This window comes from Pituophis catenifer, unplaced genomic scaffold (assembly GCF_029215685.1).
Source record: "Pituophis catenifer annectens isolate HBS135680 unplaced genomic scaffold, rPitCat1.0.hap2 SCAF_8, whole genome shotgun sequence".
NCBI classification, from domain to species: domain Eukaryota; kingdom Metazoa; phylum Chordata; class Lepidosauria; order Squamata; family Colubridae; genus Pituophis; species Pituophis catenifer.
Window position 1 is genome coordinate 37,901,841 of NW_027256888.1, and position 23,886 is coordinate 37,925,726.

General features: G+C 43.9%; 1 protein-coding gene across 3 annotated transcripts in view; it reads left to right on the forward strand.

The window, feature by feature from the left end:
• Window positions 1-7,163: 7,163 nt before the first annotated feature.
• Window positions 7,164-23,886, forward strand: part of LOC139320510 (teneurin-3) — a 163,824-nt gene continuing 147,101 nt past the window's right edge. For all 3 annotated transcript variants that reach the window (XM_070948858.1, XM_070948859.1, XM_070948860.1), the window contains exon 1: window positions 7,164-7,387. In XM_070948858.1, the coding sequence (XP_070804959.1) occupies window positions 7,216-7,387 (172 nt within the window). In that variant the 5' untranslated portion in view covers window positions 7,164-7,215. The remainder of the gene's footprint in view (window positions 7,388-23,886) is intronic.

The following is a 23,886-nucleotide window of genomic DNA, read 5'->3' on the forward strand; positions in this document are numbered from 1 at the left end:
TATTTTCTGTATCTTTTGTTTGATTTGCAGATAAATTGAATTGAATTTTATTTTGTTTATTTATTTTGCAAATTTATATGGCTACCCAACTTACAGTGACTCCAGGTTTTATACAGAAATAAAGCCCCAAACATAAAACCCAATGAACCTTGCCCCTTGCAACAATGATCAAACAAATCACTTGATGAGCTCCCTAACACCCTGGGATGCCCAGGTCACTACCAAACCCATGTCTTCCAAAAGAGCATCAAGGTGGAGGCCAATCTTAATTATACAGGGATGATGTTCCATATGAATGAGCCACCATGGTGAAGAACCTTAAGTCTGTTTAGGTCCCACTAGATAGACCTCCTTAAGAAAGGGGGCCGTAACATACAGGCCATGTAGGGCTTTAAACGTGATAGTCAGCATCCTGAATTGGTCCCAGAAGCAAATCAGCAACTAGTGCAACTCCTGCACAAGAGGTAACATACGTGACTTCTCGCACAAAACCATGTGGGCCATTGTTAATATGCATCTTTCCACATGATTGCATCCCAAGCTTGATCCAACAGTTCTGGTTTCCTTTCTTTTAATGCAAATAAAGTTGTCTCAAGTTCAGTTTTATCAAGCCATTTCCTTAAGAGATTAGCATAATAGATTTACCTTTATTCAAGTTCAAATTCATAATTCACTGGCTGAGTTCTTCTTATTAGACCCTGCTGCTTAGTTTGCAATTTGTTTTTTTACTAGGTTGTAACAATAATACCTGGTTTCTCACATTGAATTGCTTTGATTTTAAACCTTTATCATACTGCCTCTTTTGTTTTTTTCCTGGCTGATTGTTACTATTTCTGGCCAATGTGTCCATGTACCTTTAACTGGTTTCTCTGAATCAATATACATTCTATTAAGTTCTTAAGACCTTCTAAGTTTTCACACCAGCCTTCTTAGTAAGGTCCAACCCCCTTCCTCCAGGTTGCCTCCCATAACTGGCTATGGGATTTCCTTAAATGTGTTATCAGGTATCCCAATGTTTTGGGGGCTGACTTGAATAATTCTGAAGCACAGTTCTCAGGGTCTGTTTCACTCTTTCAGAGAGACTGTCTGTTGGGGATGATAAGGTATGCAGCCCTTTTATCCCTAAAGCAGCATAATCATATCTATCCCTAAATCAGCATAAAGATATCTAAGCAGAACTGATTGGAAATTAGATCATTAACTGTGAGCATTTTCTTTGGTATGCCTATCCCACTAAAGATGTCCAATTCCTATACTATTTTTTTAATAGTCACATTTCTTAATGGAACTGTTTCTGGATAGTGAGTTGCATAGTTGAATACAGTTAGGATTATAAATCTCTATCCATATGTCCAGGCTGCTGTTCCACATCATCCCCGTTACATATTCCTGCTACAGAACTTTTGTTTTTCATTTTTGTCTATAATGAATATGAAGAATATGTTTTGTGACATTTCTCAAGCAAGTAATTTTGAGAAGATGTTCCTATGATGACACCGCAAGTAATAATAATAATAATAATAATAATAATAATAATAATAATAATAATAATAATAATAATAATAATAATAATAATAATTTTATTTCTATACAGCCCTTCTCCCGAAGGACTCAGGGCGGTGTACAGCCTATTTAAAAACACAGACAAACAGCAATTTAAAATTTAAAATAATTAAATAAATTGGCTCAGATTTAAAACCCCAAAAAATTTAAATAGCCCAATTTAAAACTATTATGTTGATAGTCCGGCCTGGCGGAACAACAGGGTCTTCAGTGCGCAGCGAAACACCCGGAGGTCGGAGATCTTACGTATTTCCGGGGGCAGTTCGTTCCACAGGGCTGGGGCTCCAACAGAGAAGGCCCTCCCCCTGGGTGTTGCCAGCTGACATAACTTGGCCAATGGCACCTTGAGGAGACCCTCTCTGTGGGAGCGAACTGGTCGGTGGGAGGCTATTGGTGGCAGGAGATGGTCTCGGAGGTACCCGGGTCCTATGCCATGGAGCGCTTTAAAGGTGGTAACCAACACCTTGAATCACACCCGGATGACCACTGGGAGCCAGTGCAGCTCACGCAGGAGGGGTGTCACATGGGCACAACGAGTTGCGCCCATAACCACCCGCGCGGCCGCATTCTGGAAAAGTTGGAGCCTCCGAGTGCTCTTCAAGGGGAGCCCCATGTAGAGAGCATTACAATAGTCCAACCGGGAAGTAACAAGAGCATGAGTGACCGTGCGCAGGGCGTCCTGGTCCAGAAAGGGCTGCAACTGGCGGATCAGGCGAATCTGATAAAAGGCCCCCCTGGCCACGGCCGTCATATGCTCTTCTAAAGACAGCCGTGCGTCCAGGAGGACACCCAGATTGCGAGCCCTCTCCGTGGGGGGCAAAGATTCACCCCCAATAGTCAGCGATGGCACCTGCTGACTATATCGGGGTGCCGGAAGCCACAGCCACTCGGTCTTGGAGGGGTTGAGTCTGAGCCTGTTCCTCCCCATCCAGATCCGCACGGCCTCCAGGCAGCGAGACATTACATCAAGGGCATCGTTGGGGTGGTCTGGGGTGGAGATGTACAGCTGAGTATCATCAGCATACAGATGACACTTCACCCCAAAACCACGGATGATCTCACCCAGCGGCTTCACATAAATGTTGAACAGGAGGGGCGAGAGGACCGACCCTTGCGGCACTCCCCATGCGAGACGCCTCGAGGTCGATCTCTGTCCCCCTGCCAACACGAACGAGCGGTCGGAGAGGAAGGAGGAGAACCACTGCAAAACGGTGCCCCCTATTCCTAACCCCCTCAACCGCTGCAGCATGATACCATGGTCGATGGTATCAAAAGCCGCTGAGAGATCTAATAGGACTAGGACAGAGGAGCAACCCCTGTCCCGAGCCCTCCAGAGATCATCCACCAACGCGACCAATGCCGTTTCTGTACTGTACCCCTGCCTGAAGCCCGACTGGTACGGATCTAGATAGATAGATTCATCCAGGTGCTGGGGAAGTTGTCGTGCCACCACGCTCTCAACAACCTTCGCCACAAAACGAAGGTTGGAGACTGGACAATAGTTGGCTAATTCAGCTGGGTCCAGGGAAGGCTTCTTGAGGAGGGGCCTCACTACCGCCTCTTTCAAGGCGGCAGGAAAGGTACCCTCACTCAGAGAAGCACTTATAATCCCCTGGAGCCAGCCTCGTGTAACCTCCCTGGAGGCCAGTACCAACCAGGAGGGACACGGGTCCAATAAACACGTGGCGGCACTAATCTTACCCAGAACCCTGTCCACATCCTCGGGAGTCACAGGATCAAACTCCTCCCAGATAACATTCTCAAGACCCACCCTGGTCTCCTCCCGTGGACTCATCCAATCGGAGTCCAAGCCATCCCGAATCCGAGCGACTTTATCGTGCAAGAATTGCACAAAATCCTCATCACGACCCTGCAAGGGATCTTCCCGCACTCCCCCCCGAAGAAGGGAGTGGGTCACCCTAAACAGGGCGGCTGGGCGGTTCTCTGCAGATGTGATAAGAGCGGAAAAATGGTTAGATTTTGCCGCTTTTATCACCACTAGGTAGGTCTTGATATAAGACCTCACCTGTGTCCGGTCGGAATCGGATTGACTAGTCCTCCAAATGCTCTCTAGGCGTCTTTTCCGACGCTTTATCTCTCTCAGCTCCTCAGAGAACCAAGGAGCTAATTGAGATCGGCATCGGGTCAGAGGCTGCAAAGGCACGACGCGGTCCAAAGCTCCAGCGGCTGCCCTTTCCCAGGCGGCCACCAGCTCTTCAGTCGAGTTGTGTGTTAGAGTCTCAGGAAACGGCCCAAGCTCCGTCAGGAACCTTTCAGGATCCATCAGGCGCCTGGGATGGAACCATCTGGTCGGTTCCGACTCCCTGCGGCGGGGGCAGGCAGTAGGAGAGTCTAGTTGAAGGAGTGAATGATCTGTCCATGACAAGGGTTTAATATCTAGGTCCCCTCTACCAAGATCATTCAACCACTAACCAGAGATAAAAATCAAGTCCAGAGTGTGTCCCCCTATGTGAGTGGGGCCTTGAACTAACTGGGTCAGGTCCGAGGCCGTCATGGAAGCCATGAACTCCAGAGCCACCTCCGCGGATGGGAGGTTGAAATCCCCCATGACAATAAGTCTGGGGGTATCGACTGCCACCCCGGCAATGACGTCAAGTAGCTCGGGCAGGGTCACTGCCACGTGGCAGGGAGCCAGGTACGTAGTCAGCAAACCCATCAGCACCCCACGGCCCCACTTCACACAAAGGGACTCACATCTGGCTATCTGAGGAACAGTGGTCTCCCTCGGACAGAGACTCTCCCTAATGATCACCGCCACTCCCCCACCCCTCCCCTGGGCCCTTGGCTGATGAAATGCATGGAAACCTGGTGGGCAAATCTCGACAAGGGAGACCCCCCCTTTTGGCCCAACCAGGACTCTGTAATACCTGCCAGGTCTGCACCCCCCTCCAAAATAAGATCATAGATGAGGGGAGCCACCTGGCATTACATAACATCAGCCGTGGACCCTGGGCCTGAGGCTCTACACAACCCAGGACACGAGTCACGCATTGGGGGCCGGAGTGCGCAATCGCTCGGAGACAGCGCATGCGCACCCCCGACACTTGATATGACCCCCCGTGCCCGTCATACCTGCCCCTCCCATTCATTATTTCAATTACACAGCCCTTTCTATCATCCCCCTGCCCCCCGGTTAAATTTCCTTTCACGACCCCTCTGCTGCAACTAATCGACCCATCATCCCGCACAGTCGCTATCTGGACCCCCCCTAGGTCCACTTTTACAACCCCCACCCACCCTCCCGGGTCCCCTTAAAATTTTCCTTAAAAATTTAGCTAAAAAACCCCTCAACCCCCTCTTTGCTGCATGCCATCTCTTGGGGTCCCAAAGCCCGTCATCAAGATAGGCCCTCGATAACGTGGAGGGCCACGCCTGCGAGAGGGGGGAGTCTCGCAGCGCAAGAAGGTCGGTTTTTTGGAGCATCAACCGAACCAAAGATGGGAGAAGAAAGGCCAGTCCGGGAATCTATCATGGTCCAAGGGATAACTGAGCATAAAAGGTCACAAAATATCCATTTATAGGGCTGGACTCCACTGTCCTCTCACAACAGGGAGAGGGTCCAATGTTCTTTTTCTCCAACGGAGGCTAATGGCCAACCATCCTGTCACGACGGCCGGTCCCGTTACAAAGTTAACGGGAGCAATGTTCTATCCTCTCCGTTGGGATGTGGAAAATCCCTCAGCTCTCTCAAATGGTGCTCAGTCTCTCCTACCAGCGAGGGCGTGAGTGGAGCATAGTAAGGGGTCCAGAGTGTAGATGTTAATAACGATGGTAATAGTAAAGATGCTAATAAAGATGATAATAGACCCATGGGCACAAGATCTTCCTTGAGGTGAGAGTAGGAGTAGCGAGACAGGAAAGCCCAATCCAGGAGTGGTTGGCCATTAAGGCCAACACCCACCCATATCTGGGGGAAGGGGGGGAGAGGCCACCCGAGGCAACCAACAAACCAAACCATGGTCAGCCTCCCGCCTCTCCAACCCCAAATCTCCACAACCCCCAGTCACAGCTTTGTTCTCAAACACCCCATCACAGTAAAAATCTACTGTGAGCCAGATTGTAGTCCTAGGGGTGAGGCTGTCCGCTTCTCCCCCATCAACCTGCTGCCTGGCCGTTTCTCTGGCCGGCCGGTCCATGTCAGCCATTGCCTCCGCCGCCGCCAGCCCGCAACCAGGCACCCCAAGCTCCCAAGGCACACCGGAGCCCCCAAAAGCGCCGGAAAAGAGCGTCCCAGCGTCCCAATAATGCACCATTCCTCCTAGTTCTAGAATATGAAGAACTGATTGACCTGGTCCTCTTGCTGGATTTTAGTAGTTACCCAATAATTGGTTATGAACTATGGTAACATATAGTGTAAAATAATGTTATTGTTATACATATCATTTAGAGTTGATTAAACATGACATCAATATATCAATATTATGTCCAATAGATTTGGGGAGTGAGAATTTCAGCAGCTTTTTAAAAATGCAGGTAAGATATTTCTGTTGTTGGCACTTTTTTGCCCAAACCTATTCTATAAAAGAAGTTTACTAGATGGCAGCACTACCTGACCTTGGATCATCTCAAAAAGTTAACCAGTGATTGTCCTGGTTAATATATGTACTATGATATTAAAAAAAAACATTGATATAGTCTAGACTGAAAACTGATAGGACATCACAGAAGAGGGCAGTATTGACCTTTCCATTTTTAAATTATTTTTAAACTATAGTATATTAAATTTATATCTTGTCGCCGTCTGTTTTCTCACAATGCCAACCTGTTAGGTGAATTGGACATTGTCAAGAAATCTATGTATGACGTGAGAATTATTTTTACACGTTCAAAAGTATAAAAACAAATAGATCATACCATTACCAAAATACAGAACAAATGGAAACCAGATTACTTAAAGACCTTAATTGGGAGCAGGTCTGGGAAAGATATTAAAAAATTGAACAGTGATTGAAATGTAAATAGAATTCTCATTTGATATTTAGTAGTTGCTGGCATTCTTTCATAATGACTTCATAGTTTTACTGCAATAAATCTGCTTTTTTGAGCTGTCGTGACCTACAAAATATATTCTTGCAGTATTTTGTTTTGCCAGCTGAGAGGTTTCTGACAGAAGTCAACAGGAGACTAGATTGGCCTATAGAACATTTATCTTTATCTTATCATGTAAGAAATTTATTTTCTTATTCTTGAACTCATGGGGCTTTCATAATATAGGGAATATTTATCCAGTTGGTGATACAAACTATACACTGTTTTGCTGGATATATAAGGTTTTACATGTTCTTTAGAAAATGTTTCCAATTAATTTGATTTAACAATCTGCTTAGAAAAATCATGTTGGAAGCAGTAACAGCATCAATCAACAATTCTAATAACTTTTTCCATGCAGTGCTTGATACTTGTAACAAAAATATTTAATATCATGTTTAAAACTATTCCTATCTAAGAAGGATTAAGTAAATACACAGGAAAATATAATAGATAGCACATTAAGAAAATAATATAAAGCATTTTACAAATTAGTTTGTGTAAATTTTAAATATATGTATTTTTTTTTTCTGCAGGCATTTCCTATTCAAAACAGGAACAGGGACAACACCACTGTTCAGTACTGCAACACCGGGTTACACAATGGCGTCTGGCTCAGTTTATTCCCCTCCTACACGACCACTACCTAGGAACACCTTATCAAGAAGTGCTTTTAAATTTAAGAAGTCTTCAAAGTACTGTAGCTGGAAATGTACAGCGCTCTGTGCTGTTGGGGTGTCTGTGCTTCTGGCAATACTGCTATCTTATTTTATAGGTAAGCTTTCCTTTTTATGTTCATTATAAACCTATATTCCAGTACTGCTGGAGGTAAAGATCTAGATATAGATCTGGAACTAAAAATATAGAGTCAGCACCACACTTACAGTTTAAAGATAACTTACTAGCAATTGCTGGAAACCATGTGAATATTTCCATGTAAAAAATTACATGGAATAGGAAATACCTGTATTTTATAAATATTTTCCTTCAAAAATGGCATCTGAAATGTTATTTTTAAAAAATTGAACTATAATTTAAGAGTGTTTTTCTTTTATAAGGGTTGGCTATCATTCAGCCATCTTTATATTAAAAGTGTAGTATATTGGTTATACACAAAATAGTTTTCTTCTAGCAAAAAGCCTGTATATCTTTACTTTTAAAAATGTCACTTACACGTAAATAATGAAAAGCATTGCTTAATTCTTCTTTCTTTTTCCCATGCTTTAAAGCATTATTTTACTGAATAAGTTACTCATGATTGCTTATGTTGTATTGAGTTGAGTATTTACTCAACTCAATACAATTAACTAATTGTAAAATGTAAAATGCAGTGATCCAACACTCTATCAATTAGCGCATTATACCATAGTATAATGGCAGAGACTGTGATTATTACATAAACAATATAAGAGTGAAATGTCAGGTTTTACTGGCATAACTAAAATGTCTCTGAACCCCAAATAAAATATTCTGTTAAACCAAGCCGTAAGCTTTCTGAAATGTTAAAACTTTGTGTTGAAATGCATTTCTTAAATTTAAGCTCAGTCTAAAGCACCAGCTGAATAAAATCTTTGAATTTAGACCCTTGTTGAAGCTGAAGCCACTGAAAATAATATGAAATAATAAAATAACAAAAAAATAGTTCTTTAGCAGTCGAAGAAATTTGCTTTTCCTGCTGTTTGAATATGATTGCCTGAGATTATTGCCAGTCTGCCTATTATCAAAGAGAATAAAAAGAGTTGCATGGGACTGATTCTGATGCATGATAATTTGATGCAGTATATGGCAATAATGGTAAGAAGTTTATTAGACTCAAAGACTTTTTGGTTCAAAGTATTAGGCAAAGACTTCAATTACTGTATGCACAAAAAAGGTATGCACAAAAAAAACATTTGGGCACATTTAAGTGCCACTAATGTCAGATATTGAATATCTAAATATGAAGTTAAAATGTCCGTATTTATACTTAGAAACTGATGTGCGGTTGATTAAAACTGATCTAAATTTTAATCACATTATTGTTTTAAGTAAATTATTGTTTTAAATAAATAATGTAATTAAGTTAAGGTATATTGTAAATTAAAAGTTTCCTATTAACTTGGAGGCATTTAAATACATTCAATTATTGTATTGTACATATTTAATGCTACTTATTCTTAACTTTAGTTTCAAAACAAATAAGGCTGACCATAAGTTTGTCTTATATTTTGATATACACTAAGTTTTCTAAGCAGTGATTAAAAGGGTGGAGATAAAGGTTGTTTAGTCTCTATAGTTCCTAATGCCTTTTGTTTCATACTTGGCATTGTGTTAAGCATACATTTTGCTGTAAGCATACATTAAATCTGTAATTCTTATTCAGCAAAGATATTTTTTTCTTTGAAAGAAAAACAGTAAAAAGCGGCATATTTTCAAAAGGAAAGGAACCTATTAAGTCTTTATTCTTGCCTTCTAATTATTGATATCTAGGGCTCCTAACCTTCATTGAACAGACCTTAATGTTTACAACCTCCTATATTTTGGAAGGAGGGGTTATTGCTGAAATAGTCATCTTAAACCTGCTTGTTGATATTCATGGATGTACTCTGTTAATTTTCGGCGTGTTTGTCCTACATAATGTCTGTAACAGTCCTTATGTTGTATGTTGTTGGTATGGTATGTTGTAGATGACTCCTGGTTTTTTTTTTCCTTCTGGGGCTACAGGATCTTTTGATTTACTTAAGATGTTTTGTTTTGTTTTTTATTGAAAAGTTTTACAAAAAGTTTACATATTTCTCCCCCCTTCCCTACCTCAACCTCCCCCCCCTCCTCTTCCCAGAACAAATTACAGGGTATAACCTTCAACAATCATAATCAATCCTAGTCTAAATAATTATGACATTCCACATCTCTTGTTCCTTCAATTCCCTAATTACCCGCCTAGCTTTATTACTTAAAGACACACCAAATATCTATATAATCATTCATAACCTATCTGCAATTTCTTATTCCGGTATTTATTTTGAATATAATCTATCCATCTTCTCCAGTCTCTTAAATATCTTTCATTTGAATGATCCTTCAGGTACGCCGAAATTTTTGCCATTTCCGCTAGGTTTGTAACTTTCATTGTCCACTCTTGGATTGTAGGTAAATCTTGCTTCTTCCAATATTGTGCCACCAACAGTCTTGCTGCAGTTATTAAGTTCAAAATCAATTTAGTCTCTATAACTGTACAATCCGTAACTATACCCAGCAGAAACAGCTGTGGTGTAAATTTCAACCTTTTTTTAAGAATATTTTGTAAAATCCACCAAATTTTAATCCAAAACGCTTTAACCTTTTTACATGTCCACCAAATGTGAAAATAAGTGGCATCCTCACAATTACATATACTTAAGATATTTTGGATGGCTTTAGTTGGTTTGTGTGCTACAATGATGTCTTGCGGTTGTCGTCTATTGGTGGTTTCTGAGAAGTTTTTGATGTAAAAATCTTTTAGTTGTTTCTGATATGTATCATATTAAAGTTAGAAGACTATGAAAATTCCTTAATCTGAGCAGACTGAATCATAGTTTCAACCGGGAAATGATGCATCCAAGATGCTAGGGAATTGGCATTCAGACAAATCAGCCATCAATGGACATTTGGAGATAAACCACATTTACACACTATTTTAAAGAGATAACAGTTTTTGTTAAAAAAAAAAGAAAACTAAGAAGAAAGCAAAAAGACCAGACTATATCTCTTTCAGCAACCAACACTGATGAGTAGGGATTAACACAGATAAACAATCAGCAAAGAACAATAGCCTAATCAAGGGACTTTCAAGGAGAAAGCCACATTTCCATGAACACTGGTAGGGCAAGCTACTGTATATAAGCAAGCCCCACACTCAACAGCACTAATGATACATAGGCCAGTAATGAAATCTCAGAGAGCACCAAAGACTCCACAATTCAAACCTTAGCTACATATTTTTTGTCTTTTAATCATCTTAAAACTTTTGGAGTTTTAAAGCACCTACTTCTTTTTGTTACTTTTTAAAAATAAACCTAACAATTTCTACAACTTTTGAATAATTTCCTTCTACTAATTTGTGTTATTTTGCTGCTGTTTGGAGTGCCTCTGGAACTGCAGAATATGGTTTTGGGGTGCAAATGTAGTTGTCTGAGATTTCCTATTATGAGGAAACTATAAACAAACTGGAAAATGAAAAGGTTAGATTCTTTAATTTGTTTTATAATTCCTAATGGGAAATCAGTGAGAAACAAGCTTTTCTGGCATTTTTCAGGGCATATCTTCTCATGTGGTTACATAATATTGTCACATTTGGAATATTGGAAAAAGAAACTCTATTATAACTAGATTCAGTCTATGCAGTGATTTAAATTTTGTTAGGCATGAGAAACTGTATATAAAAAGTCTGTGTACTTACAATTCCTGTAAACATCTCTCCATGACAACCACAAGAGATTGCTTGTTCTCTTCAAAATATGAAAAATTTATGTTTTACTTGACCTTAAATCTGATACAGTTTCTTTTGACAGGCTATTAGCTCTTTTCTTCATGTTATGAGGATATCCTCCATCTAAACTTTCAGTTCACTTGTTGTATAATTCCACAATCATTTTTTGTTCTTACTTTTTTCCTGGATATGAACATACTGCTTTCTAATCATAATATAAACGTGTCTGCTGCTAGATTGCAGAATATTTAAAATATACAAGTAAAACTCAAAAAACTAGAATATCGTGCAAAAGTTCATTTATTTTGGTAATGCAGCTTAAAAGGTGAAACTAATATATGAGATAGACTCATTACATACAAAGCGAGATAGTTCAAGCCTTGATTTGTCATAATTTTGACGATTATGGCTTACAGCTCATGAAAACCCCAAATTCACAATCTCAGAAAATTAGAATATTACATGAAATCAATAAAACAAGGATTATACATAGAACAATATCAGACCTCTGAAAAGTATAAGCATGCATATGTACTCAGTACTTGGTTTGGGCCCCTTTTGCATCAATTACTGCCTCAATGCGGTGTGGCATGGATGCTATCAGCCTGTGGCACTGCTGAGGTATTACAAAGACCAGGATGCTTCAATAGCGGCCTTCAGCTCTTCTGCATGGTCTCATGTCTCTCATCTTTCTCTTAGCAATGCCCCATAGATTCTCTATGGGGTTCAGATCAGGCGAGTTTGCTGGCCAATCAAGCACCGTAATCCTAGGTTTTGGTACTTTTGGCAGTGTGAGCAGGTGCCAAGTCCTGCTGGAAAATGAAGTCAGCATCCCCATAAAGCTCGTCTGCGGAAGGAAGCATGAAGTGCTCCAAAATCTCCTGGTAGACAGCTGCGTTGACCCTGGATTTAATGAAGCACAGTGGATCAACACCAGCAGATGTCATGGCTCCCCAAATCAACACAGACTGTGGAAACTTCACACTGGACTTCAAGCATCTTGCAGTGTGCGCCTCTACATTCTTCCTCCAGACTCTGGGCCCTTGGTTTCCAAATGAGATGCAAAAGTTGCTCTCATCAGAAAAGAGGACTTTTTTTCTTTAGCCCAGGTAAGACACTTCTGACATTGTTCGTTGTTCAGGAGCGGCTTGACAAGAGGAATACGACATTTGAAGCCCATGTCCAGGATCCGTCTGTGCGTGGTGGCTCTTGATGCACTGACTCCAGCCTCAGTCCAAAAGTCCCCAACACTTTTGAATGGCCTTTTCCTGACAATCCTCTCCAGGCTGTGGTCATCCCTGCTGCTTGTGCAACCTTTTTCTTCCACACTTTTCCCTTCCACATAACTTTTTATTAATGTGCTTTGATACAGCACTTTGGGAACATCCAACTTCTTTTGCAATTACTTTTTGAGGCTTTCCCTCCTTATGGAGGGTATCAATGATGGTTTTCTGAACAACTGTCAGGTCAGCAGTCTTTCCCATGATTGTGATTCCTACTGAACTAGACTGAGAGACCATTTAAAGGCTCAGGAGCCCTTTGCAGTTGTTATGTCTTACTTAGCTGATTAGAGTGGGACATTTTGAGCCTAGAATATTGAACCTTTTCACAATATTCTAATTTTCTGAGATTGTGAATTTGGGGTTTTCATGAGCTGTAAACCATAATCATCAACAGTATGACAAATCAAGGCTTGAACTATCTCGCTTTGCATGTAATGAGTCTATCTCATATATTAGTTTCACCTTTTAAGCTGCATTACCGAAATAAATGAACTTTTGCACGATATTCTAGTTTTTTGAGTTTTACCTGTATATTTTAAATATTCTGCAATCTAGCAGCAGACACGTTTATACTATGATTAGAAAGCAGTATGTTCATATCCAGGAAAAAAGTAAGAACAAAAAATGATTGTGGAATTATACAACAAGTGAACTGAAAGTTATTATTTATTTATTTATAAGTTAATTTTTTGAGTTTCACCTGTATATCATTTCCTACTTAGCAAATTAGAAGATACTATAGCTCTGAGTCACAATTGGTCCTGTGCTTCTCTTGTTATGGAGTTTCAGCCCAAGCCCCAACTCCTTTGGGGAAAATGCATACTTTCTCACTTGATAACATTGCCCTTAGCAATACAGCTACTTCTTCATAAACTGGAATTGTAATTGGTTCTATTAGCTAAAGCAAGTGCTCCACTGCAGAAGGACTCTGTTATTTCTTCTGCTTAAAAGGATAGTTAGTATTCCTGCTTAACAATTCTTTCTGATAGGAAGGGAAAAATAACTTTTCAATAACTCATGGAAGGAATAACAACCTGCAATTTAATACATCTCCATCTTGCCAAAAGTCTTCACTGTTACTGAGTTCTGTGCATATCTACTCAGTTAGCTGGCCTTTCACAAATCCAACAAAGGAAGCAGTCAGCAGGCTTGAACCACCTCCAGAAGATGTCAACCAAGTCTTTGCAGAGACTCTTTTTTAATTGAAGTGGAAGCAGTCTTCTATTGATCAGTGTGTCAGAGCATCCAACCATTTGGGCAATTGTCAGATTCCTTGCCTTGACAGTATACTATAATGAGATTAAACATTGCATATTTTTAAATTACTCAAATATCTATCCATCCAATTTCTGAATATGTTCCATTGGAATAATAAATAAAATCACTGATTTTTTTTTTCAATTTTCATCAAAGTATGCAAGGAAAAATTTGATTGAAAAGCAATATTCTAAACTTTGTCTTTTCAATAAATTACATTTTTTTCATAAGTGACCCTCAGTTCAGCTCATCAGGGAGATTTATTAGCTTTGATATTGTTGAATATTAAGACTGCCGCAAGCGATTCCCCCACCCCCATCACCGGCACAAATGGTTCAGCTGTTCTCTGATTGGTTAACCGAGTGACAGCTCTTGTATAAAAGGAGCTGTCAAAAGCATGGCTGTTGCTGTTGTTAAGTTGTTGCCGTTCATAATAAAGTTTGTTGATTGCTGCAGCCGCCTCGCCTCGCCTTAGTCAGTGATCGTGTGGACTGAGTATTTAATAGTGGCGACGAAGGTGGGATATGCCTGGCGGCTCTTGGGGGCATAGTGGAGATTCCAGTGTCGGTGGTTGTTGTGGAGCCAATCCAAGCGTGAGGCAGTTACACATCGCTGGTGCGCCTCAGCCGTGGTGAGAGACAATGGCTATGTCCCAACAGTTCGCCCCATTTAACCCGGCAACAGAGTCATGGGAGACGTATGTTGCCCATTTTGAATGCTTCCTCATTGCTAATGATTACCGTGATTTGTCAAGCGAACGTAAGAGAGCATATTTCTTGAGCTTTTGTGGCCCAGAGATGTTTGACACAGCAATGACTTTGATGGCCCCCCAGTCTATTCACGCAGGAACATGGGATAATTTTATGTCCAAATTAAAAAAGCATTACGCCCCCCGCACCGTCCCGCATTGCTAGAAGGCAACATTTTTACCACAGGGACCAGGCTGAGGGGGAGTCCATCAGCCAGTATGTAGCCGCTCTGAGGAAAGCGGCTAGGCATTGCCAATTTGTTGACCTAGACGATTACTTATTGGATTGGATTGTCAGTGGCGTGAGGGATCAAAATTTAAAGAGGCAGCTAATTGCTAAACCAGAGCTGTCTTTCCAAGAAGCGTTAGAGAGGCTTGTGCGGCAGAGCTCGCTTCGTTATCTATAGCCGATCTTCTCCGGGGCCAAAGCACAGAGCAACCTAAGGGGGAAGCAGTTCATTCCAGCTCAGCGGCCAGCTCAGTGGACTATAGTGATGAGGAAGAGCAGGACGAAGCAAGAAATGGGAACCGTGTTCAGGGTTCACAGCAGCCAGTCCGGCCAAATGCAGGTGCAGCCTCGCAATGCCGGGGTTGTGGGGAATTCCATTTGCGATCCACTTACCGTTTTAAAGACGCAGTTTGCCGCAGATGTGGCCACCATGGCCACATTGCCCGTGTGTGCTGGTCGGCACAACCGATCGCTGCGGTGCCAGCGCGGATGAATAGGGATCACCGGTCTTTGCCAAGGCGGCCCGGTACACAAGATGACAGGCCCAGCTGGGGGCGGGGGCCGGGTGATGTGAATATGGTTACCCTCGCTGCAACGGCCTCGCTCCGTAAGAAGATTTATGTGGAGGTTACCATCGAAGGCAAGCCCTGTCAGATGGAGGTGGATTCCGGCTCCGTTACCACGCTCGCATCCTGGAGCACGATGAAACGACTGGTGCCGCGGCTGGCCAAACACTGCCTCACACCTTGCGATGTGACCCTACAAGACTATCAGGGCGTCCAAATTCCTATTTTGGGGTGTGGAAAATTCCGAGTGAGGTTTAAGAAGTTTAATGGCAAGCTGCCTATAGTGGTAGTCACCGCCCCATTGCCAAGCTTACTTGGCCTTAACTGGTTTGAGGCCCTAAGGCTGACCATACAAGAGGTTAACGCCATTAGTCCTGACGAGCTGGATAATTTAGTAAGGGAGTTCCCCGCTGTGTTTGATGGCAAGTTGGGATGTTATAAGTGTACCCCGGTGTCTTTTTAGTTCAGATCCTAGTTTCCCTCCCTGTAGATTGAAGCCCCGGCGTGTACCATTCGCGCTTAAGGCTAAGGTAGATGCTGAGCTTGATAAACTCATTTCCCAGGGGATTTTAGAACCTGTGGATTTTTCCCATTGAGAAACTCCGATTGTAACACCCATTGAGGCTGATGGCTCGGTCCACATCTGCACGGATTACCACTCAACAATCAATAAGGTGCTCCTGGGCCATGCGTATCCTGTCCCTGTCGTGCAGCACGTTTTGCACTCACTGGGCAGAGGTTCTGTGTTCGCCAAGCTGGACCTCTCACAAGCCTACCAGCAATTGCTGGTCGATGATGACACCGCAGAGGCCCAAACTATTGTTACACACCGTGGGGCGTTCCGGTGTCGTCGCCTCCAATTCGGTGTGAGTGTGGCCCCGGGGCTCTTCCAGGGCTTGATGGAGAGAGTTCTTCAAGGAATCCCCGGGGTCATACCATATTTTGACAATGTTTTGATCTCTGCTACCAGCAAGGCACAACTGATGGACAGGCTGCGCAGAGTTCTCCGGCAATTTGACGCTACGGGGCTTAAGGTGAACCGCTCCAAATGCCAGGTGGCAGTGCCTGAGGTGGAATTTCTGGGATTCTTGATAAATGGCTCTGGCATCCACCCCACTCCGGTTAAAACGGCAGCGATTGTGGACCTCCCACCCCCCCCCCCCGCTGTAAGGCAGATCTTCAGGCTTTCCTCGGCCTTTTAAATTTTTATGCCATTTTCCTGCCTCATAAGGTGTCCGTGGCAGAGCCTTTACATCGCTTGCTGGACTGTGGGGCAGCCTGGGTTTGGGGTTCTTGGGAGGCTGCCGCCTTCCATGCTGTTAAACGCCTCCTTGTTTCGAATTTTGTACTGACCTAGTATTGTGAGAACCTGCCCCTTGTTTTGGTTTGCGATGCCTCCCCGTATGGGGTGGGCACAGTCCTTAGCCATGCCCTGCCTAATGGCCGTGAAGTCCCCATGGCCTACTTCTCACATACCTTAGGTCCTGCGGAACGGAACTATTCGCAGCTTGATCGGGAGGCCCTCGCCTTAGTCGCGGGGGTTAAACGTTTCCATCATTATCTCTACGGCCGCTCGTTCCTGCTGGTCACCGATCACAAGCCACTTCTTGGGATCCTTGCGGGTGACCGTCCTGCCCCGCTCATTTTGCCTCCACAGATGACGCGTTATTCAGCGTTCTTGGCAGCCTACTCGTATACCCTCCAGCACCGCCCAGGGCAGGACCTGGCACACGCTGACGATTTGAGCCGCTGCTCAGCAGAGGTGCCTACTCTGCTGCCTGACCCTGTGCCTGCTGTGGCCGTCTGCCTGATCGACTGTTCCCCGTTGCCTGTGATTGCTTCGGACATTGCCCATTTGTCTGCCCGGGATGCCGTATTGTCCCAGGTCTTGGACTGGATGGCAAGGGGGTGGCCACAGGGCCCTTTTGCACCGGAGTTGCAGCCCTATGCGAGCCGGCAGCTGGAGTTGCCAACTCAAAGTGGCTGCCTCTTATGGGGACACCGGGTAGTTGTCCTGCCCTCACTGCGGCATTCTCTGTTGTCCCAACTTCATCAGGGCCACCCAGGGATAGTCCGTATGAAGGCCCAGGGTCGCTGCTATATGTGGTGGCCCAACCTGGATAGGGATATTGTTAAATGGGTTGTCACCTGCCCGCAGTGTCAGGAAAATAGTCCTATGCCTCCTAGAGACATCCCCAGGGAGTGGGAGGACCCCAAGGTGCCCTGGTCCCGCGTGCATATCGACCTTGCGGGTCCTATGCAGGGACAAACATTCCTCATAATGGCCGATGCCTTTTCAAAGTGGGTAGAGGTAGTCCTGACGCCGTCCACCACTTCAGAGGCTGTCATACGGGCTCTCTGGGGGTTGTTCACGACCCATGGGTTACCCGACATTCTGGTGTTGGATAATGGGCCCCAATTTACGTCCACCCCCTTCGAGGTTTTCCTAGCCACCCAGGGAATTAGGCACTGTCTCATTGCCCCGTTCCATCCGTCTAGCAACGGATGTGCTGAACAGGCCATCCGATCAGCCAAGAACGCGTTGCGGAAGTTAGGCTCAGGGAGTTGGCAAGAAAAATTAAGTAGTTATCTCTTAGCGCAGCATACTACCCCATGCCACCTTACAAATAAGACCCCAGCTGAGTTGTTAATGGGCCGTAAACTGCGCACAGCGCTTGACCGCATACACCCTCTATACTGCCCAGCTAAGCCATTGGATATAGTGAGGCGGCACCTGCCGTTCCAATTGCGGGACCCAGTTTACGCTCGGAATTACGAGGGCAGCCCCTGTGGCTTCCGGGGATAGTTGTAGGAATTGCGGGGCCTTGCTCCTATCAGGTAGACTTGGGCCAGGGTAAGATTTGGAAACGACATCAGGATCAGTTACGGAAACGGTGGTTGACCACGAGCCTACCTCACGGGGACAGCGTTCTAGCAGAACACCAGGCGGAGCCACCCGCCGTCCTTATGGATCAACCTCCTCCCTCTCCCACGCACCCACCAATTGAGGCAACCCCATCTCACTCACCGGTTGTGGCCAATGAAGCAGTCGAGGACACCCAGAGGGTAGATTTGGGCGACGCGTCAGTACTAGGAGACAAGGCAGTTAGTAACCCCCAAACTGAAGTTCCTGGGCCCCGGTGCTCGGGGCAGAGCCAGCATACTTACAAGACTACGCATGTGCCACCAGGGTGGGAAGGGGTGTTGAATATTAAGACTGCCGCAAGCAATTCCCCCCCCTCCAGCAACCGGCACGAATGGTTCAGCTGTTCTCTGATTGGTTAACTGTGTGACAGCTCTTGTATAAAAGGAGCTGTCAAAAGCGCGGCTGTTGCTGTTGTTAAGTTGTTGCCATTTGTAATAAAGTTTGTTGATTGCTGCAACCGCCTCGCCTCAGTCAGTGATCGTGTGGACTGAGTATTTAATAGATATGGCATTAAATTTTTTCCATACCTCTTTTTGTCCATGCCACAAGTTTTCTTTATTTACCAATTGAAACTATTCCAGTACAAGGAAGCCTATTTATCGTTAATCAGAGATCATGGCTCTTCACCCGAAAGAAGAATATCCATATTATGTTTGTTTTGTGCTTCTTTCAAATATATCACAGCTGTACTGATTTCAGGTTAATTTTTCTCTCTAGAAGTAAATACAGGTAACTTTCCTTGGAAGTTTGTAATATTATGTCTATAAAATACCCATCATGATAAATCTGATATTCCGTCAAAATTCATTAATTTACTAATCATTCTTGTTCCATGGACATGACATTCCTTCTCTAGCCACTCCTATTTTGCCAGACCCATATAAATCTCAATCCTGCATAGCTCTGCTTCAAAATATTATTACGTCTGTCCTTTGATAACTCTATCTCTATACCTGTTCTTCGGATGACTGGATACATACCATCTGCATCTATTCAATTTGTTGTGTTCAGCAGGGATGAGGTTGGGAGGGGCAGGTGGTAATTTGTTAGACTTTGGGTTAAGAGATGAATCTTTGGAAATCACATTGAATCAAGATATGGTAATGCAAAACAAATAAAGCCAAGATGAATATAATTTCAGGCTTTGCATAGGATGAGAGAGATCACACTGAGTAACAATATATGCAGTAGCATGACCAACAATATATGAATATAAACCAATGTTTATGTAGCTGCAGAAAAAAGCAGTCCTAGGTTGCCTCAACAGAATCATAGTATCAAGATGAAGAGAATCCTTGCTATTGTATCTTCTGCATTGTTCAGATCAGATCTAAAACACTTCATGTCTGGGGCACAACATTTTAAGAAAAATGTTGACAATCTGAAGCATGTCCAGAGGAAAACACCAAGATGATGAAGTTCTGGAACAACAAAACTTACGAGGAATGGTTGAAAGACTATCACTGTAGAAGCGAGTTGGGCAGCATATAAATACTATATATCAAATAAAAATTAAATAAATTGTATCTGTTTAGTTTCCTCTTGAATGCCAGCTCAACCTGTAATAAAGCTGTATTGTTATAAACTCAGCATCTCTGGATGGTAGATTAAAGTCCCTGAGAACCATTAACCTAGGGGTCTCTGTGAACCAATTTTAAAAGTTGCTAAATAAATAAATAATATATTCATATACTATGATAATAGATAAGTCAGCCAATCAGGTTTGCATCACCAAACCCTGGGTGGATCAGACAGAGGAAGATTCCTCTCAGAGATAAACCTACCTGGGTTGGGGACTGGCACAGCCACAGTTCCAGGGAAGAGGAAGTGGGGCGCCTGCGGTCACCAAGGCAAAACTGGGGGGATCCATTGTCTTCAACGGAGGAAGGTAAGACCAGGGAAAGGGTCAAACCCTCCAGAGGAGCCTCGCTGTCCCTCTCAGGCCATACGGAGGACCCCCAGATGGTGGAGCAGGCTGTCCTGAGCCCTAGGTAGCAGAGGGCAAGCACCCAGCCTGGCCCTCGACTTCTCAGGGCACCAGGACCCCACAGACCAGACCAACTTCCTTCTCAAGGCTGCTGCTGCTGTGTTTGCTCTCCTTGGTTAGGTTGCTCGTGGTGTATGCAGGAGGGCAAAGTGTGTGGGTCAGAAGGAGGCTCACTCCGTCTCCATGTGAGGAGACCTGGTTTTGTAACCAAAGCATCTTCAACAATAGGAAGATCCTATCCACTCCTTTCTCTGTAGATAAAAGACCCCAAACTTGGGAGTGTGTGTGTGTGCATGCGCGTGCGTGCGTGCACATGCTTGGCTGCCAGCAGTTTGGGGAGGTGAGCTTGTGGGGCACCAAGTTGTCACCATGTCTACTTAACCAGCGCAACTTGTTCTGGGCCGATCCAGTCATCCTGACTCAGACACACACAGTAAGCAGTATTGAGCTGGCTATGCTCACCTACTGTGTTTCCCCGAAAATAGGACATGTCCCGAAAATAAGGCCAATTTTTGAGGTGGGCATAAATATACGCCCTCCCCTGAAAATAAGCTCTCCAACAAGTGGGGCCGGTTTTGCCATGGATTACGACCACTTCTGTAACAGGAGGCCAAGCGATGCACCCCATGTGCCTCATGGCGGCCTTCCAAAGGGTACTGTAGCAGCAGCTATCCACAATTTTTTTACCCTTATTTCATCCCAACAGTACTGGGCCGCATGGGTCAGGACAAAATAAGGGTTAACAAATTGTGGATAGCTGGTGCTATGGTACCCTTCGGAAGGCCGGTGCAAGGCGCAAATTTCCTACTGCAGAAGTGGCTGCACCAGAGGAGCGCTTTTGGGAGAGAAGACAAAGGGGAAGCGATCTCTTGCAAACTCTCGCCCTGCTCCCGCCTCTCCGCCGGGCGGCTCCCAGCAGTCCCAGACGCCCAAAGCCCGTGCCCACCTGGCTCCCTTTTCCACAGTGCCCGGCTCTTTATTGAGGGGAGTAGGGGAGAAGCGAGAGGCATGGAGCAAGACAGGGCTCGCTCTTCTTGCCGGCTCTTCTCCTCCTCTCGTCGGACATGGCAGGGCTTCCTGTCCCTGCCCCAATTGGATGCAATTTGGGGGTGGCAAGTGGGGAGGGGTGAGGCTGGGGAGACGTGAAATGTGTCTTATCTGCCTTGTAGCTCCGTTGCGTGTCTTGCCATTGTCTGCAGGCAAACACGTTGTAGGGTAAAAGAAACCTCGCGAGTTCAAACTTCTCGAACTCGCGAGGTTTGGTTTTACCCTACAATGTTTTTGCCTGCAGACAACGGCGAGACATGCAACAGAGCTACAAGGCAAGTAAGACACGCATCTCGTATCTCCCCGGACCCACCCTTCCCCACCTGCCATCCCCAATTGCATCTAATTGGGGCAGGGACAGAAGCCCTGTCATGCCCGGCGAGAGGGGGAGAAGAGATGGCAAGAAGAGCGAGCCCTGTCTTGCTCCATGCCTCTCGCTTCCCCTGCGCCCTACCTGCCATCCCCCTCGACAAAGAGATGGTGGGAAAGGGCAGCAGCCAGGTTGCTGTTACCATTGGGGTGTGTGGAGCCGTCTTACCTGCCTTGCAGCTCCGTCACGTGTCTCGCCGTTGTCTGCAGGCAAACACGTAAGGTAAAAAAATCCTAGCAAGTTCAATCAAACTTCTCGAACTCACGAGAAGTTTGGTTTTATCCTACGTGTTTGCCTGCATACAATAGCGAGACACGTGACCGAGCTGCAAGGCAAGTAAGACGCGCATCTCGCATCTCCCCGGCCCCTGGTGGTGGTGGGGAGAAGAGACGGCAAGACACATCTTGCTTCTCCCCCTCCCCACATGTCACCCCCCTCAAAGAGCCGGGTGCTGTGGAAAAGGGAGCCGGTCGGGCACACGCATTGGGCATCTGGGGATGCTGGGAGTTGCTCGGCAGAGAGGTGGGAGCAGGGCGAGAGTTTGCAGGCGAGAGGGTTGGATGGATGGATGGATGGATGGATGGGAGTTGGGCAAGTGCCCAGCTAACAGCTGATGAGTGGCTGTGTTGCGCTGCCACAGCAGCGCAACACAGCAGAAGCCATGAGGTGGCCACGCTCGCTGTCTCCTGCACCCCCAAAATAAGGGCCAAGTCCTTATTTCGGGGTTCAAAAAATATAAGACAGGGTCTTATTTTTGGGGAAACACAATAGTCATGGCGACGCAGCTACAACCGCCAGCCATGTCTACCCAGCCACGTCCACCTGGCCAGTGTGAGTCATCATAGACCCCTGTCACTGTGTAATAGTGAAGCACAAGCAAGCATAAGGTGGCAACTGACAGGGTGGTTGGGCTTCAGCTTCAAAAGATGGGAGGGAGGAAAGGAGAGAGTGAAAGAAAGAAAAAAGAAAGAAAGGAAAGGAAGGAAGGAAAGAAAAAGAAGGAAGGAAGGAAAGAAAAGAAAGAAGGAAAGAAAGAAAGAAAGAAAGAAAGAAAGAAAGAAAGAAAGAAAGAAAGAAAGAAAGAAAGAAAGAAAGAAAGAAAGCTTTAATGAGTGCAGTAGGGTCTGGGAACTTAGTCATTAGGTGCAATGGTCTCTAAGTAAAAATCATGATTATGATTATGATTATGCTTACAATTTTACTTCAGTTTTTCTCTGCATGGTACTTGAACTGGGGTTCTTTCTCTTTGCTTATTTATCCATACATTTTTGCATGGGATAAATAAGCAAACGAAAATAAGAGCAGATTGACACTGTGAAGATCATAAAAGTAAGATAACTGAGTTTTTTTAGGACTCTTATAACTCCTGACAGCCACTAAACTAGGCAGTTGCTAAGTGAGGACTGCCTGTATTTCAGCTAATAGCATTCTAAATGTGAAATCTGATACTTAAGGCTACAGTTTCAAGGTCTGGATTCTGTAAAGCAATTTACATAATTTAGTGGACTATGCTTGCTCATATGTGCAGTTAATAACATGAGTCATTTAGTGTGAAATAATTTAATTTAGCTGTTTCAAAATGGCATATATTAAACAAAACAGTGGAATAAGAAATTTTTGACAGAAAAATCAGATGTTAACAACTTAGATGACAAGTCACATTTGAAGACCCAGTTAATGACCATTTCTAATGTGGTGTAAATGTTTTACTATAATTGAGTTATGTGTCAGTATATATTAATAAAGTAAAGGTTCAAAGTTAATTAGAATTTTACACTGTGATGAAAACTGGGCAAATGTTGATTTACATTCACAAAACACTTACCCAGGTAATTAACAAATAGGCACACTGTGATATAATTGATACAGTCATACCTTCTAACATAAATACGAGATTTCTTTTTAAAAACCTTAATAGATTGTATTATGTGCATGTATTTAAAAAAGAAAATGAAGAAAGCTGAGTAAAGTTGAGGTGGTAACTATGTTATTGCAGAGAGCACTTTAGATTAAGAAACATTATTTGCTAGAAAAAAGCATCGTATTTGCAACCTTTCAGCTATTTTGATTATTTAGCTCAGTGATAGATGCGCATATGAGAATAGTTTTTCTTAGTGCTTACAATATGTCTTTCAATTCAACAGATGAAACCCTCCATAGGTCTAAATTAGAATATATCCTGTGTAAATTGATCTGTCCCCTTGTTTCAGACCATACCATATTGAATGTAAAAGTCTACAAAGAGTTCTTACTTATTTCATTTAAAAATAAAAGAAGCCACTGTTTGTGATTGTGAAATTCAATAAAAGAAGGTGTGCAATCCTAGAGATTTTTGCTTGCATTCAGAACATCTGAAAATGAGAGCGTGGAAAAGAAACAGATAAAAGAAAGACTAGTATACCTGCTGTGTATGT